At 37.9% G+C, this 17,535-nt stretch overlaps 1 protein-coding gene across 1 annotated transcript; it reads right to left on the bottom strand.

Moving 5' to 3' along the window:
- Positions 1-4,052: 4,052 nt before the first annotated feature.
- Positions 4,053-4,989, bottom strand: LOC119569480 (general transcription factor II-I repeat domain-containing protein 2-like). The gene is made up of 2 exons (XM_037917626.1): positions 4,351-4,989; positions 4,053-4,109 (listed from the first exon to the last, which is right to left on the bottom strand). Exons 1-2 carry the CDS (start codon positions 4,987-4,989, stop codon positions 4,053-4,055), a joined length of 696 nt encoding a protein of 231 aa, XP_037773554.1.
- Positions 4,990-17,535: the final 12,546 nt, after the last annotated feature.

Genomic DNA, 17,535 nt, shown 5'->3' with positions numbered 1-17,535 from the left:
ACGGGATAAGGGAGAAGGTGCTCGCGGGTCAAGAGAAGAACTCCGGAATGACTCCTTCGGGTCTTGTGGAGTCGCTTTAACCATAGGGCGGTGGGACACAGCTGTTTACCTTTGCTACCATCTCCAAGCGTTTCCTGTTATCGCCGAAGTGAGGTCATGACCAGGCGGTCGACAGCTGCCCGGCCGGTTCTCTTATAATGGATTCACACCAGCTCAGGCCAGATTCCACTATTAATAGATGTCACAGTTGGGTGTGTGTGTGTGTGTGTGTCTGTGTGTGTGTGTGTGTGTGTGTGTGTGTGAACATCTACACACACATACACATACAACACACACACAACACACACAACACACCACACACACACACCCACACACACACACCACACAACATATATATATATATATATATCTATATATATATATATATAATTATTATATATATAATATAGATATATGTAGGTATATATATATAGATACTATATATATATATATAATATATATATATATATATATATATTATATATTGTGTGTGTGTGTGTGTGGTGGTGTGCGTGCATATTAGATAGATAGATAGGCAGATATATAGATGTCCTCTTTAATCATATTAATCATAAATACATAGGGCACATAACAATAAATAAAAAAGTAAAATGAGGTTTTTCATTCTTCGACTTGCCAAAATGAATAGAAAACAAACACATACATGAAATATAACGAAAAGTGGAAATGTTGTGTAAAAAGGGTTTACAATGAAGACAGGGATAAAACCTAAAAAGCTAAGCAATTACTGATTAATGAAATCTTTTCTACAAAAAAGTAATTCAAGTGGAAGAAAGCGTATTGCCTCATCTATTCTTTGTATGAGTAAGATGGAATATGTAATAACGTTTTACTGATATAGATGCAGATGTGTTTCACCTCCTCTTATGTATGCGGTCGCGCGCGTGTGTATCTGTGTTTGTTTGTTGTAATATGCGATGTTTCTGTAGAGAGAGAGAAGAGAGAGGAGAGAGAGAGAGAGAGAGATTTTGCATTGTGTGATGCTTGTGTGCGGTGTGCGTGTATATGATATTATGTGATTATATATATATCTCTCTCTCTATATCTATCTATCTATCTCGACAATGGCAATAAATTATTTTATCTGTAATTATATAAAACAATTCCCAGGGACTACATTTGCCTGGAAAGCTAAGGAGAATAAACGTGTTTTTTTTCCTTCTTTTAACTAACTTAGCGTCTCATAATAAATCCACCTTTCAGGATATTGTCACGTTCCTTTCAATTATGCTTCCGAATTGAACTAGAGTAGTTTGGTGCGTTACATATTCATACTATCAATACTGGACCAATCGGCTGCTTACGTGAAGTGTTTGTTGTGTGTGTATGTGTGTTTGGTTCCATAAACACCCAATCCCGAAAGGGAAAGAAATCATCTGTGAAGTAAAACAAAAATTCTTCATGCAGGCTGTAGGTAATTCACCACACTAAAGTAGCTGAAGTAAAACTCATCACGTGAATCACAGTTTTACTATTTATCGTGGCTAAACCAAAGATAATAACTTTCGTCCTCGCCGAGATTGCTGATAATAAAACATAATTTCGAATCGTTAACGAGAGGTTGGATGATGATTCCCAATAATACCATGGAATTCATCCATATACATATATGTATCGCTCTATATATCTATACATTCCTTCGCATCTCTACATTTCCCACTGTATTCTGCATCTCTGTATTTACATCTCTCTTGCATCTCTGCTTCCCTATCCGTATAGCTAATTTTTCATCTCTCTCTTTCTCTCTCTCTACATTATTCGCCGTTTTATCACTGTGGTATGTGTATCTCTTTTTTACAATTGAGCTATTGTGGTATATTAAATATTCTACGTTATTTTTGTTTATGTTCCTGTTACTCATAATTTAGGGCTGACTTAAGAGCAATAAAGCATATATTGTTGTGTTGTTGATACCTTTTTATTTCATACTCATTAAGTGTTTCTCCTCAATTATATATATATATATATATATATATATATATATATATATATAATATATATATATATATATATCATACATAACCCCATACTATACTATATATATAGATATATAATATATATATATTATATATATAATATATATTATATATATATATATAATATATATATATATATATATATATATATATATATATATATATAAATATATATATTATATATAAATATATATATACATGATATACACATCTCATATTAAAACTTGATATCATTTTCCTTGTCTAATATTGGTATTAATGCTGATTGCTGATATCATTGTACTCTGTCCCCCCCCCCCAAAACAGAGCCTAGCAAATTAAGTTCTATCAAGACCTCCTCACCATCCGGAGAAACATCGAATTGAAAAGGAATGGGTATGTCACACGACTCAACAGGCCTTGTCAGGGACAAAATATAAAGCATTATGCAAGGAAAGGAGAGGCAGACAAAAGAAAGAGATGGTGAGGGACAATATTCCAATCTGGACAGTGAGCGACACCCTGAGGAAGCAGAGGACAGGGAAAGATAAAGCGGAACTGGTTGCTGGATCATTCGTGGCCACCCCCAGCGGTCGATGGGACTAAGGGTAAGGGAGTGAAGGAAATTTGTGGGAAAATTCAGGCTATTTAAAACCTTCTTTTATGTCAAAGAGCCCGTCTCATATCATCGGAAAAATGACGGATTATAACGAAGTGTTTGAATCTGAACACTTTTTTCACTATAAAATATAAACATGTAGATATATATAGTGGTCACAACTGTCGCCACGCCATGCCATAACATTTTCAAAATCTTTCATTCATCTAACAGTTATATTTAATCTTGGCTATGGGAGGAATAGAAAATACCGATTTCGGTTTTAGCCCCCCCCCCCCCCCCCCCCACCCCGGTATAATTATTGAAAAACAAAATAACCGAGTGAACGAGCTGCTACACATAAAGTCACATGGATAGTTTCACATATATATTCATCTATTTATTTGTCACAAAAAGTGTTGTTCGCTAAAGCAAGAATGAGTGTCACATTAGCAGTTGCAAATAAGTTTTGAATTGGTCGTTGCCTGATAGAACCCTGTTCTTTAGTGAGAGATAAAAGTGTGCATATGTGAGAGACCATCTATACCTATGGCAATATACATTCGAGTGGTGATAAGGAAATGACAATTCCCTTTCTTACCCAAGTTATAATTATGACAGAAATGTCTTATCCCTTTTCTACCTCTTTCTTCCCCACTTCCGTCCGCCTGTCGGTTTCCTACACCTAGTATCTGTCTCTATAGTCTACTGAAGACCTTGCAGTTAACTGCAATATGAGCATAAAGTTAAAAAGTTGTGAATAGTCAGACGGGGGTGTCAAAACTCATTTAGCTCAGGGCCACATAGGGGAAAAATCTATTCCAAGTGGGCCAGACCGGGACTGTTCACTGTCTTGAAATATCCACAGAACACATTCATTTTCACGAACTTTATCAGGGTGCATACGTCTCTCATGCAGCATTGATAAGTGGGAGTACCCACTGTTTATTTTTACTCCGAAACCTGGCATCTTTTAGCTTCACAAGTGCATTCAAGATTCGGCCATCACATCCTGAGTGGCAGCCAGTTTCAGGATGTCATTCAAGTGCTTGTGCGTGAGCCTTGAGCGCAGCTTTTTTTGTTGAGTTCATTACAGAGAATACTGCTCACAAAGATAGTGATTCAAAAACATGCACAAACACTTTTGCAGCAAGGGCTGCAAGCTGGGGTAACCTGGCAAGAGATGATGGTAAAACGTTATCAAAGCCAAGCTGCCGCAAACTGCCCTTCAAATCTGAGTACACTGCAAGTCGATTATTTTCTCAGTTTGGATGTTGACGGGCAGATCAGAGCATTCACGCTGAAGGGCGAGAAAAAAAGATTGACGTACGTTCTCCAGTTCACCAAAAATCTGGAAGCGTTTGCTCAAAACTCCCGCAAAGTCCGTTATTTTATCTTTAACCGCCATGTCTGCGGCATGTTGGGTCGCGCACACCCTTTCAGACAAGGACAATGAGCAGCATCACACCCGCGAGTTGTGTCTCCCACAATGACAGCTTGAATTGAACTCAACATATGTGTCATAGTAATGCGTGACAAACTTGCTGCGCCCTTGCCAGCATTTGTTCAAGGTATTCAGGTGTTCTGTAAACATCCCCATAAATGCAAGGTCCTGCATCCTTCTGTTGACTTAAATTCTAACAATTGTTTGCCCTTTTTTTTCCATTGAAACTATTTGATTTCCCCTCTTAAATTTAAAGAAGCGCTCAGAACAGACACCTTATCTTAAACCTTTACCTCAGTGTGGTATGGCAGGCCATAGTTGTGGTCTTTCTCTCTGAGAAGGCTGTCAAACTGACGATGATTCAGGCCTCTAGATCGGATGAAATTTACAGTTCGGACGACCAACTCCATGACATTATTCATCTTCAATGACTTGCAACACAATGCCTCCTGATGCAAAATACAATGAAAAGTCCAAAAATCATGTCCTCCATTTGCAGCCTGCACCTTCTCTCTGAATTTTGTCCCAACACCTGCTTTTCTCCCGGTCATTGAAGGTGCACCATCTGTAGCCAGGCTGACAGCGCGAGACCAGTCCACTCCAGCCCTGTCCAGCGCTCCGACGAGGGCGGTGAAAATATCAGCTGCTGTTGTGGTGTCCGTCATTGGCACCAACTCCACGAACTCCTCGGTGACGGTCAAAGTGTCATCAACTCCGCGGATGAATATCGCCAGTTGCGCAACATCTGTAATGTCCGTGCTTTCATCGATTGCAACTGAAAACACAATAAATGACTTTACTTTGCGCTTCAATTGGCTGTCCAAATCCTCCGCAAGATCAGAAATCCTGTCTGCAACTGTGTTTCTTGTCAGGCTGATATTTGCAAAAGCCTGACGCTTATCAGGGCACACAGTCTGTGCAGCCTTCAGCATGCATGTCTTCACAAATTCACCCTCAGTGCAATTTCATTAGCAATAAGGTAGCTGGCTTTCACTGCAGCATCACTTATTTCTCGGCTACGAGAAAACACAGACTGCTGCTTCTTCAGAGCCGTCAAAAGTTCATTTACCTTCTCTAGTCTCTGCTGTCCTTGCAAGTTTTTGTATTTTTCGGCATGAAGAATCTCATAGTGGCGTCGAAGGTTATTTTCTTTCAGCACTAAAACCTGCTGTGAACAAAACCAAAACACGGGTTTCCCATCTGCACTCTGGCCCCACTTTTTCTTTTTTGACAGAGACTTTTGGGGGGAAAGGGGGTGCCAAAGCGGTATGTTAAAAAGGAAAAAAATTTCACATTATTTTTTTTTGGCTTTTGCGCGCCCAATGGTTTAAGCTTTTGGAGAAAAACACCTTACCAAAAACGCAAAAGCAACAAACACAAATCTTGGCCACAAGGCTCCCTGGAGCCGGGGGCCTTGCTCGTAGACATTTGTCTGAGTTCAAAAGTAAAAAAGTAAAAGAAAAACCCTGAATTTACAGAACTTTTTTGCTTGCCAGCCCTTCAGTGCTTTTTTTTTTGCATGACACAGGCTACAGTATTGTAGTCAGAACCCCACCTCGCCCCCGCAACTCTCTTCTAACCGGGTCCCCTTTGGGGTTTGACCCCTGGGGGGGGGGCCCGTGTCTGGGGCGTCCTTTGGGCGCACTTTTTTTTCTCCCCTCAAATTTTTTTTTTCCCCCCTAATGTACTTTCGGGCCCTGCCGGACCTGTGAGCTCCCGTTTTCGTTTTGGGGGGTGGGAAATCTATTACCGCCCCTTTGCCTAGGCAAGTTCGGGGTAAGAAAGTTTTTCCCTCCACTAACCAATCCTCTCTGGGTACTGGAAAAACGCAACCGGGGGGTTAGGGGACGAAATACTGATTCACTCTCTTAGCTATTGCTGTTAGGTCGATACCAAAATTTAAAGAGCCTTGATCCCTTCGGGAAAAACTTTTTGGAGCAAAGGGGTCGGACCGGGCCCGATGCCCAGATGGTGCTCCCCCCGGGCTACCCCCTTCCCCTCCTAAGGGGGAGGGGGATCAACCACCCCTTGACAACCGCCCCGAACAAGGGAAACCCCCCACTAACGAAAAAACGAGAAGACCACTTTTCAAAACCCCCAAAGAGAATGCAAGGTTCCCCGAATGTAAAATCGTGAATGAAAAAAATGTTTTTTGAACGTGAACCCCTTATCATAAAAAAGGGCCCTTTTGATGGTCAAGTGGACGGCGATTTTGATTTTTTAAAAAATTGCGAGAGGGAAAAGCCTCCTTTTTTAAAGGACAAAAAAAAATCCAAAATTAAGGTTTATTTAAAGCTGCCCGCAATTCTGATTTTCGAGTTAAAGTAACACCCCTTTTGGCCCAAATCCCTTAAGGGGTAATTTTTCACAGGATTTGAGGACAAGGAAGAAAGTGAAATTCTTGGAGCAGAAGGCCAAAAGATAGTGGACGTTCATTGTAACCAAGAAGGAGGGAATTGCGAACAAAAAAGGACGTTTTTTTTGCCTTTTGTTTTGAATAAAATTCCAGAGTATGTCAACGTCTTTTATAAACGTGTAAAAAGTAAGACCTTATCCCCAAAAAGCCAATGCATTTAATAGATCCCAAAAAATTTTCGGAACACCTCATTAAGAGTTTGATAAAGACCGAGTAAATTTTTTTGCCGAAAGTGTGAAGCCCAGCACCATCACTTGTACTAGCCAGTTTCCAAATGGCTAACTGGGAGGCCCCCATCAGTAGGATTGTGATTGTAGAATCCTGAAGAAGGAGACTGGGGCTTTTAGCAATTGAAAAGAAAGAAGTTAGTTATACAAAGCTAAGGGGAAAAGTGGAAAGTTAAAAACCACAAACCCGATATTCCTAGCTGAAGCAGTAACTAACACCCCCCCCCCCTAGTGCAAGAAAGGCAGCAACAGCTTGCACAAAGGATAAGGAAATTGCTGAACTCAAACAAAGGGTTTAAAGAATTAAAATTTTAAAATTTTATCTTTTGACCAAATTGTTGATAAAATGATGCATCAACCCAGTCTAAACATCATAAGGAGGATTACGAATCCGTCTGGAGCGACCTTCCGCCGGGCCTCCTTGGGGATTTCGTTGGCTGGATCGGTTCTCGAAAAGAGCAGATCGCAACGTCAGTCGTTCCCTCGCCAGGAGGTGCGGACATGGAGGCTTCTGTCTCAAACCATCCCCGAAGGGCCCCCCGGGAAGCGAGGGAGGGGAGCGTCTCCCTCCAAAAAAGAAAAAAAAAAATGGTGGAAAAGGGGCCCTTCCAAACCCCAAAAAGTATCTTCGCGTCGACCTTATACAATGGAACGTCGAAGTCTTAGATTAAATAAATGCCCTTAAATTTTATTACCCTGCCCCTTGCTCCGAATATAGTTCCCAAAAAAACCACTTAAACCCCCTCGTCTCTGACGGGGGTTTCGTCGCTGAAAAAGCCCCCCTTTTTACAAAAGTGAATTGATTTTATTTTGGAGTTTGTCGATGAAAAAAAAATTAAAGGGCACGTATCGGCTAATTTTTCATTTATTGCCACCTGAGCAGTGATCCCTATGATGAGCTTTTTGCTTTTCGGGAACCTCTGCCAAAAAATAAAGAAATTTTTATGATTTTAAGTCTCATACTTTTGGGGGTTCCCCTGGGGGGGGAGGGAAAGGGGTGAGCAATTTTTAAGTTTTTTAAGAGTCTATCTAGTCCTTTGAATGAGGGTAGCCCGACGCGGGGGGGAAAATACGGTAATTTGAGTTTTATTGACTACACTGGTCTTTCATAAATAGCACCAAGTCCCTGTGACACCTTTGACGACTGGGGAAGGGTTATTTCCTTTTTGTTAAATTTTCATGCGACACGTGAGAATTTAACTAAAAACGAGCAACTGGGCCCCTTTTTCAAAAGGGAGCTCAAGCTCGAACTTGTTGGAGAAAACCATGATGATAAAGTAAACAATATCAGAATTCGATTATAGAAGCGCTTTGCTATCCTTTCCAAAAACTTGACAGATGCGTTAAGCATAGGTTCCAGGGTGGACACCAGATGCTGCAGGGCGCTGTGCCGACGCAAAAAGGGCCTACGGGTTTAAAAAATAACATCACAAATGGAACTTTAAATTTAAAAATAGAAAGGTAGGGCGTAGGTAATAAGACAAGCAAAAAGGAGATCCGGGCGGAGCTTTGTCTCACAATTAACACAATCAAAAATATAGAGGTTTGGTCCCTATCAAAAAAAATCAATAAGAAAAAATCATTTTTTAAAAGCAAAACATCTTTAAAGAGGGCAAAAATTTTCATTCAGCTAAGAATTTGTAATGCACTCGCCGGGCATTTCTCTCATACAAGCACTCAGAAATTCCCAAACCCACCCCCGGCCCAAAGGAGAGGGAGCGAAACCCAAATTTCATTTTTCCCACAGGAATGATTTTGTTAAACAAAAAAGATCTTAAATGGATGGCTTGCCGACCCCTAAACTGTAGGGGAACATCCCCGGCCCGATGAGATTCATAGAAGGGGAAAAGCATTTTAATCATGATGACATGTTTAAAAATTTGCTAGAAGTGAAAAATGAAATTCGAAAACCCACATTTTTTCCAAACTCGGGCATTTCCCCCACTCTTCCATATTGAAAGGGGGGGAACCCCAGATTCCATCTCCTACCCCCCAATGCGTTGACAAGTTGTTTTGCAAGGTCAGGGAACGTTTTGTTAACAGTGGGGCTATTGCATTTTTTAAATTCGTTTTTTATAGTTGCAGCAGTGCGGTTCCGCAAGGGACCCAAACTCTCGATCAGCTGTAAAGCGGCATCATATTAAAGAGGCCTTTGCCAAAAAAGATTTTTGATTTAGTTTTTTTTAGATATAAAAACCCTACGATGACATGGGATATGGCCTACTCAAAAAATTTTTATCTTTTGGTTTCGTGGAAACCGCCTTTTTTTTATTCAAAATTCATTTTACAAATTTTGCTGTCAAAAATTTTCCGACAATGTCATTTTTGGGACATTTTTGCCCAGGCAAACGGGGTCCCAAAGGAAGTGTCTTTCCCCAACTTATTTCATTAGATCAATGACATCTTTACCCTCCTCTTGGGAATTTAAATACCACTGAGGGGTGAGTTTGGCAGGGATAGATTCATAAGGGCCTCAGTGGGGTTTTAATTTTTCCACGAAAGAGTATTGGGGAAATTTTTTTAAGTGGAGGAAGCCAACATCAGGCTAACCTAGACAACACCCAATCCTTTAAAAAATTTCTGCAAATTTTTTTGGGTACTTTTTGATAGATGGAAAGACCACTTTTGGGTCAGTTAAAGAAAAAAATGTCAAAAAGCCTAATTTTTAAAGTGCATTTTTTGTAAAAAATGGGGAGCTGATAGACAGTTTTTGTAATGGAAAAAAACCCTGTTTAGGTTTGAAGTAGATAAGGGTGTGGGCTTGGAGCCTGAAGTGCACTCGGATCAGTGTTTGAGGTGGAGTCAGGAGACCCCCCCTCCGATCAGACGCGGCCAGTTACCTGATATCCGCAAAGGGGCTCGAGCCCTTCCCACCCTAATGGCAAAGTGGCTTTAGGCCTTTCCCAGAGCCAACGACCCGTCGGAAAGTCGATATGATCTCTCACACGATACCCGTTCAATCAAATTGCGCCAGGGAAACCCCCAATTTTTCTATATGGAACCCTTGGGGCTTCCCAGCCAAGGATTTTTATTAAACTCTCCCTTTTTTTCATTATATAATACCGACGGCCCCAAGAAGATGAGTGGGGGTGGGGGTTTAGGTCGATGAATGTGAATAAAGTTCGATGCCAAATCTACATCGATTTTGTTTGCAAACTTTTTGCCATGAAAAGTATTGTTTTTGCCTATAGGAGAAACCCACGAAGAATATTTTTTTTTTTGATTTTAAATTCATTTAAAAAACTATTAAATCCTTTAAAAACCACAAAATAACTGCTGGGGAAATCTTTCGTAAGTTACAGGGTCCCCAAAAAAATCAATCGCTAAAGGGGTCCCCGGGCCACTCAATGAACGGGTGACAAATCCGGGTCAACTGGCGATCTGGAACCCCCGTTCGTAAGATCTCAGGTGTTTTTGGGTTCTTATAAAAGCAAAAATACTCTCCTGGGGCAAAGTGAGGGGAAACCCCCCTCCAACTCACACAAAAAAATCAATCCAAATATGAACTGGGGGACACAGCCTCAGAAAAAACAAAAGGGGAGGAGGGGGTTTGGCCCTCTGGGGTCAATCCCACAGATTAACCCCCTCCTCCCTAATTGAGAACTTCCTCAAGGGTGCCTAGAGTGCCACACCTCCTCACAATAGCGCACACATTAACAATTTGCAAAGATACAATAAAAATAGAACAAATCTCAAATATTTTTTAGAAAAAAAATTTTGAATTTACAACATCAAATCTTTTATACAACGATGAAAAAAAAAAAGTGAATCGTTTTTTCTAGGGAGAAAAATTTCATGCCTTATAGTTTGATAGAATAAATAGGACCCTTAGTTTAAAACCGGCCACATGCCGCTGGTTGATACCCAAAAGAAATCCAACAAAAAGAAGAAAAGAAGCTTTTGCGAATTTTAAAAAAAAAATTAAAAAAAAAAACATCAAAAATATTAGCTTTAGTAAAAATATTTTCCCGCACTTTGGAAAAGGTGAAATTAGGTACGGTCAAAAAGTTATAAGTGGCTCCTTTTTGGGGCAAAGAAATACAGAGCCATCTATGTGAGAGACTTTTCAAAAAAAAAAAAAAAAAAAACATAAAAATTTGAGCATAGCATTTTCCCCTTTTTTTTTTTTTTTTTTTTTTTTCCCCGGCGGAAAGGTTAACATAATTGCTATGCCCCATCCAGGGGCCCTAGAACAGCAGTTTTTTTCTTTAAAAATTTGCAGCTAATTTTTAACTTAATCATCTGGGGCCCTGTTTTGGCCCGGGCCGTAATTTTGACCCCCCGGTTTAGGAAGTTCTAGGATATTTTTGATTGAAAAATGGGTTTTTATTATCTATTTTATTTTTTTTTTTTTATTTCTTGTGTGTGTTTCACTTCATTCATAATTTTTTAAAGAGCATTTGCTGCGGAGCGCGTGTGTCTTTTGTGCGGAAATGTATTTGGCGAGTCCTTTGTTGTATTTTTTTGCGTAAGTGGTATGTGCATTTTTGTATGTGTGCAGGGTGTATGCGTATTTATTTTTGGGCGGGTATGCCAGCCGGAAAAAGTAAGCTTTGGGATTAGGATGAAAACAAGGTCCCTTTCAATCAATATGTGATTCCCTGGTAAACTGATAGGAAAAACGATTGGTTTCCTGACCGGGACTAATTGTATTGCGTGTGGGTTGATGCTTGGGTTTTTATTTTGGTAAATTTTAAAATTTAACAAAAAATTTTCCCGTTCTTCTTTTCCTCTTCTTCCCTTTTTTTGGGGGTTTTTTGGGGTGTGTGGTGTGTTGGGTTTGGTGGTTGTGGGTTTTTGGTTTTGGGGGGAAAAACACACACACACACCCACACACACCAACACACACCCCCCCAACCCCACAAAAACAACCAAAACCCTTTTTTAAGGTAAAACCACTAAGAATTTCCCCTTTCCTTTAAAAATGGTTTTAAAAAATTAAAAAATAAATATTAAAATTCAGGGTTTGGGGGAAAAATTTTTTTAAACCAAATTAAAAAAACAAACTGCTTTTACTACAGATAAAAAAAAAAATAAAAAAAACTAAACTTTTTTGGACCCAAAACCCAAAAATTTTGGAAAAAAACCCCCCCCCAAATTACGACAGAATTCCCAACCCAAAAAATATTAAAAAGTTTTGTTTGGATCAACCATATCCCCTTTTAAAAAATTTCTAAAACGGGCCCCCTTTCTTGTGAATCCCAATCCCAAAAACCCGACTTAATTTTTTTTTGGTTTTCCTTTTTTATTTTTTTTTTACGTTTCCTTTTTTTTAAAGTCTGGGGGTTTTAATTTTTTAGGGGTAAAAACCCCCCGTGATTGAAGTTTTTGTAGCTTAAAAAAACAAATTCCCTTGGGGGGGGCAATTTAAAAAAGATTTTATTTTAAATATCCCCTGCCCAAAAAAAGAAAAAAAAATAAAATACCACCTTTAAAAAAAAAAAAAGCCACCATAAACAATTACGCCAAACTTTCCTAAACCCAAAAAAAGTCCCCCCCTTGAAAAAAGGCCCCGCCCCAAAAAACCATAGCCCGTAAAATAAATTTTTGTAAAGTAAAAAATTACCCATGTACTTTTAATTTGGGCCCCCCTTAATGGGGCTTTTACCCCCCAAAAAAAAAATTGGGGGGGAAAGGAAGAGAAAAGAAAAACAAAAAAAAGGTGATTTCAACAAAAAGGGGAAAAAAAAAGAAGGAAATTAAAAATAGAAAAAGTGAAAAGGGAGGAGTTTAAAAAAGGGGGGAAAAAGGGAAAAAAAAGGAAAAAAGAAAAGAGAAAAAAACTATTAAAAACCAAAAAAAGCAAAAGGCAATGAAGAAATAAAAAATGGGTTTAAAAAACGGGGCCCAATGGGGGGGCCGGACCAAAAAATTGGGTTTTTAAAAAATTTTTTTTAAAAAAAAAAAAAAAAAACCCCCCCCGGGGGAAGGCCTCTTTTTTAAAATTTTTTTTTTTAAAAAAAAAAAAACCCCAGCGGGGAATTAAAAGGTTCCCTTTTTAAAAAAGGTTTTAAAATTTTAAAAGGGGTGGAAAAAAAATGACTAAAAATAAAAAAAACGCCCTTTTCCCAAAAAAAACCCCCTAAATTCAAAATTTTTTAAAATTTTCAATTTTTAAAAAGAAAAAGGGTTAAAAGTTTTTGGGGTTAAAAAAAGGGGGTTTTTTTGAAAAAACCCCGGGGAAAAAAACAAGGGGAAAAAAAAAAACAAAAATTTATAAAAAACCCCCAAAAAAAAAAAAAACCCTTTAATCCTAATTTTTTAAATTCCCAAAAAATTCACTAAAAAAGGGGCCCCAAACCTCGGGGGGGAAAAACAAATAAAAATTTTTAAAGGGGTTTTTTGTTTAAAATTTTCTATTTGAGAAAAATTTAAAAAAGAAAATGGGGGTTTTTGGGGGAAGGAAAAAAATTTTTAAGCCCCCTTGTTTTTGGGGTAAAAAAAAATTTTATATAACCGAAATTTAAAATGGCCCAACGGTTAAAAAAAGAATCAAATTTTTCAGGGCCACCCCAAAAAAAAAAAAAAAAAATAAATTAAAAAATTTAAATATAAAAATAAAAAATTTAATCCCAAAAGATGAAAGGGGTTTTAAAAAGGGGTTTAAAAAAATTTTTTTAAAAATAATTTAAAAAATTTGGGTTTTAATTTTAAATTTTTTTTAAAAAAATATTTTTTTCCCTTAAGTTAAAAGGGAAAAGGAATTTAGGGAAAATTTGGGGGGGTAAAGTTTTGGGTATAAAAAACCTAATTTTCCCAGAAAAATTTTCAAAAAAGGGGTTTTTAGAAATTTTTTAAAAAATTTTAAAAAACCCCCTGTGGAAAGGAATGGGGCCTACCCCCCGGGGGAAAAATTTCAAAAAACCCCAAGGGTCCTTTTCTGGACCCCCAAAGGGCCCCTTTTAAAAAAAAATTTTGATTTAAAATAAAAAATTTTAAATTAAAATTTTTTAAATTTTGGGTTTATTTAAAGGGAAGTTTTGAAATTTTTTTTGGGGAAAATTTTGGGGAATTTAAAGGGAAAAGGAAAAGGGAAAATTTAAAAAACCCAAATCCCCTTTTTAAAAAAAATTTCCCCCCTTTCCCCCCCAAAGCAAAATTTTTTTTGGGTTTTTCCCCCCCCCAAAACCGGTTAAAAATTTTTGCGGAAATTTTTGGGATTTAGGGGTTTTTTCCCGCCCCTACCCTTTTTTCGTAAAAAAAAAAAATTTGTAATTGGCCTTTTGCTAAATTTTTTTTTTTTTTTTCCCTTTTTTGGGGTTTCCCCCGGGGGGAAAAAAACCCCCTTTTTCCCCACCGAAAAAGTTTTTCCAAACCCCGCAGAAAAGGTCCCCCGGGGGGGAAAGGTTTTCCTTTTTTGGGGGGGTTGTTCTAAAAAAGGGGGGCCTTGGGTTAAACCCCCGGGCCACTGTTGCTAATCCCCCTCACCCCTCAGAGGGAAATGCCCCAAACAAAAGGGGGGGGAAAACCGTTTTTCCCCCCCTAAACCCAAAAAAAAAAGGGCACCCCCAAAAAAAACCCCTTTTAAAATTTTTTCCCCCTTGCTTAAAATAAATTTTTCCCCGGGGGGTTGGCCCCCATTTTTTTGGGGCCCCGAGGTTTATTTAAAACAAAGGGGGTTTTTTCTAAGAAATTTTTTGGGGGTTTTGGGGTTTTTTTGGGTTTTCGAGATAAAATTTATTTGGGCAGAAATTGGGCAAAGATCAAAACGTAGGAAAATTTAAAAGTAGGGGTTAATTTTCCAAAATTTGGTGTTTTGGGGCAAATTTTTAAAAAAGGGGGCCCAAAAATTTTTGGGGGAAAAAAATGCCAGTGGTTTGTTAGGGAAAAATTTTTTTTTGGGGGGGAAAAATAGTCGGGGATTGAAACCCCGCGGAAAGGGTTTTGTTGGGGAAAAAACTTTCCCCCCAAAAAAACCCCCCCTTTGGGGGGTGCCCCCCCCAAAATTTTAACCCGGGGTTTTCCCCCCCAAAAACCCCAAATTTGAATGGGAAAAAAAAAGAAAGGACTTTTGGGGGGGCCCCAAAAAACAAATTTTCCAAAAATTAAAAAAAAACCCCCCTAAAAAAGGTTTTGGGGTTTTTGGGTTGTTTTGTTTTTGTTGGGTTGTGGGGGGGGGGGGGGTGAGTGGGTTTTTGGGTTTCCCCCCTTTTTTTTTTTTTTTGGGTGGGTTTTTTGGGGGTGGTGGGGAGCCAAATTTTATTTTTAAAAGATGAAGGGGATAAAGTACCAAGGCAATAAAATAGGACAACAGGTTATAAAAGAGGGAATTTTTAGGCATTAATTATAATTAAAAGGGCAGGTTTGGGCCCCAAAAGGGGGGAATCAAATGCCAAGTCAAAAGTAAACAGTGAATGTGTATTTGAAATGTAGGGGTATGAAAATTACGGTATATTAAAAAAAGCCCATGGCGGGGGACAAAAAGAAATACTAACAGTTTAAAGGGTTATAATGAAAAAAAAACAGTGGTTAAAAATAAACCTTTAAAATTTGGATTTTCCCCCTGACCCCTTTTTTTTACAAGAAAATTTTTTTTTTAAAGGGGAAAAGAAAAAACCCCCCTTCTCTCATTCTCCGGGAAATTTTCCCCCCCACCAAATAACCTAAAGTTTGAGGGGAACTCGTGTTTCTCCCAAAAAAATCCAAATACACGAAACAATTTTTTTTTCCTAAAGGGGAAAGCCCCTTTTCAATTTAATCCCCCGGGAACCCAAGCCTTAAAAACAAAAAAAATTAATGGAAAAAACTCATATGAAACCACACTCAGACTTTGCTAACTTGAAGTCCAGAGCGACAGAAATTAACTTTACATCCTAAACAGATATACTTCTAAGCGACGAAAATCTCAACATTGACCAATCATAAATAGTTCATTGACCTAATAAAGGAAGCTGCCTTGAAGTAGGCAGTAAGAACGACAAGCAAAGCTCCAGCAAGCTCTCAGTAGAAACTAAACAGATTATGCAAAAACGTAGGATTATGAAAATATTGTCAAACAGGGACAAAATAAAATTAGCTGAACCAACAAAGACATAAATAAAAAGAAGAGAAATGTACTGAAAACAATACTCAAATAATAAATGAAATATTAATCAGCATGAAAGAGCTAAAGGAGACTCAACTTAGGGAGAAATCAAATACATGCAATAAAGAAATCAGATGGAGAAGTGACATGTATGATAATGAAATCGTAGAGTAGTGAAAAACTTTTACAGGGATCTATATAACTCAAATGACAGCCATGGATACATGGCGGTAACTAGAGACGTACCTAACATCACAACAGAAGAAATAAAAGAGTGCTTATAGGCATGAAGAGAGGTAAAACACCAGGTGGAATGGAATTAGTATAGATCTTTTAATAGATGTAGGAGAAATTGCAACAGTGGCACTAGCCATCTTTCTAACAAATGTCTTTCTAACAAAAATGCAACAATTATTTTGATATATTTAAGGGGGATGGAAAAGAACTAAAAAACTACCGACCCTAATCCTCCTTTCATTACTTACAAACTGCTCACAATATTCATCACAACTCCCATCTCTAACACTAAATTCTAAATAGCCTAGAGGACAGGCAAGCTTCCGCAGTGGATTCTCAACAACAACATTCACACACTCACCGAAATAAGACAAAAAATTAATGTCATTCCAATGATTTTGAAAAGACATTTGACTCTATACAAATACCAGCAGTATTAGAAGCTATTCGAAGAACAGGAATAAGGAGGTATATTGTAAAATATAGTTATATAAGAAGATCATCAGCACCATCAAGCTCCACATGGAAACCAATAAAATACTAAATAAAAAAGCTGTTAGACAGGGTGAACCTATTTCACTAAACTGTTACAGCTTGACTTGAGGAAATATTCAAGAAGCTAGAATGGAACAAAAAGGATATCAAAATAAACGAACACCTAAACAATCTAAGATTTGCAAATGATATTGTTCACTTCAGTGAATTTACAAATGAAATGCAGCAAATAATAAGCAATCTGAATAGAAAAAGTCTGATTTAGGATGATCATGTTCAACAGGAAGTTCAATTCGAGCAGATACATGTATAAGGCTAAGTGCTAGAAGTAGTGGACAAGTACATATACCTCGGGCAACTCGTACATTCAAACACATCTAGCAAAGAGGAAATTAAGGATGTATCAGTCTAGGTTGGAGCACCTTCGGCAGACACAGTAGCATACTAAGAGGCTCCTTAGTATGCTACTGTCCTGAGACAAAACAACAAGTGGACAAAGAAAGTAACAGACTGGGCTATAGATAACATAAAGAGACCAAGGGCCATGACGAAATAACGAAATTTGGGGTCCAAGATTAGAAACAAAAAACGCAAGACAGACAAATTTGGAAAAGATTGTGAGAAGCTTACGCCATGCAGTGGAATGATTCAGGCTAATGATGATGATATATAAATATATACATATACGTATATACATATCCACACACCACACACACACACAACACACACACACACACACACAGACACACACACACACACACACACACACACACACACACACACAACACAATATATATATATATATATATAATATCTATATATATATATATATATATAATATATATATATATATATATATATAATATTTATATGAACATATTATATATTATATATATATATATATATATATATATATATATATATATATATATATATATCACATATCTTATGTATGTACGTGTAAGTATGTGTGTCTGATGGAGTTAACAATATCGGCCGCTCTCTCTCCATGGCCAAGAAATTTCTACAACTCTCCTTGTTCACAGATCGCTCGCTGCTTCTCCTGTGTCGTACACCC

This window comes from Penaeus monodon, unplaced genomic scaffold (genome assembly GCF_015228065.2).
Source record: "Penaeus monodon isolate SGIC_2016 unplaced genomic scaffold, NSTDA_Pmon_1 PmonScaffold_156, whole genome shotgun sequence".
In the NCBI taxonomy this organism is placed as follows: domain Eukaryota; kingdom Metazoa; phylum Arthropoda; class Malacostraca; order Decapoda; family Penaeidae; genus Penaeus; species Penaeus monodon.
The sequence above is the reverse complement of the archived record's forward strand: the minus strand, read 5'-3'. Positions and strand labels throughout refer to the sequence as shown.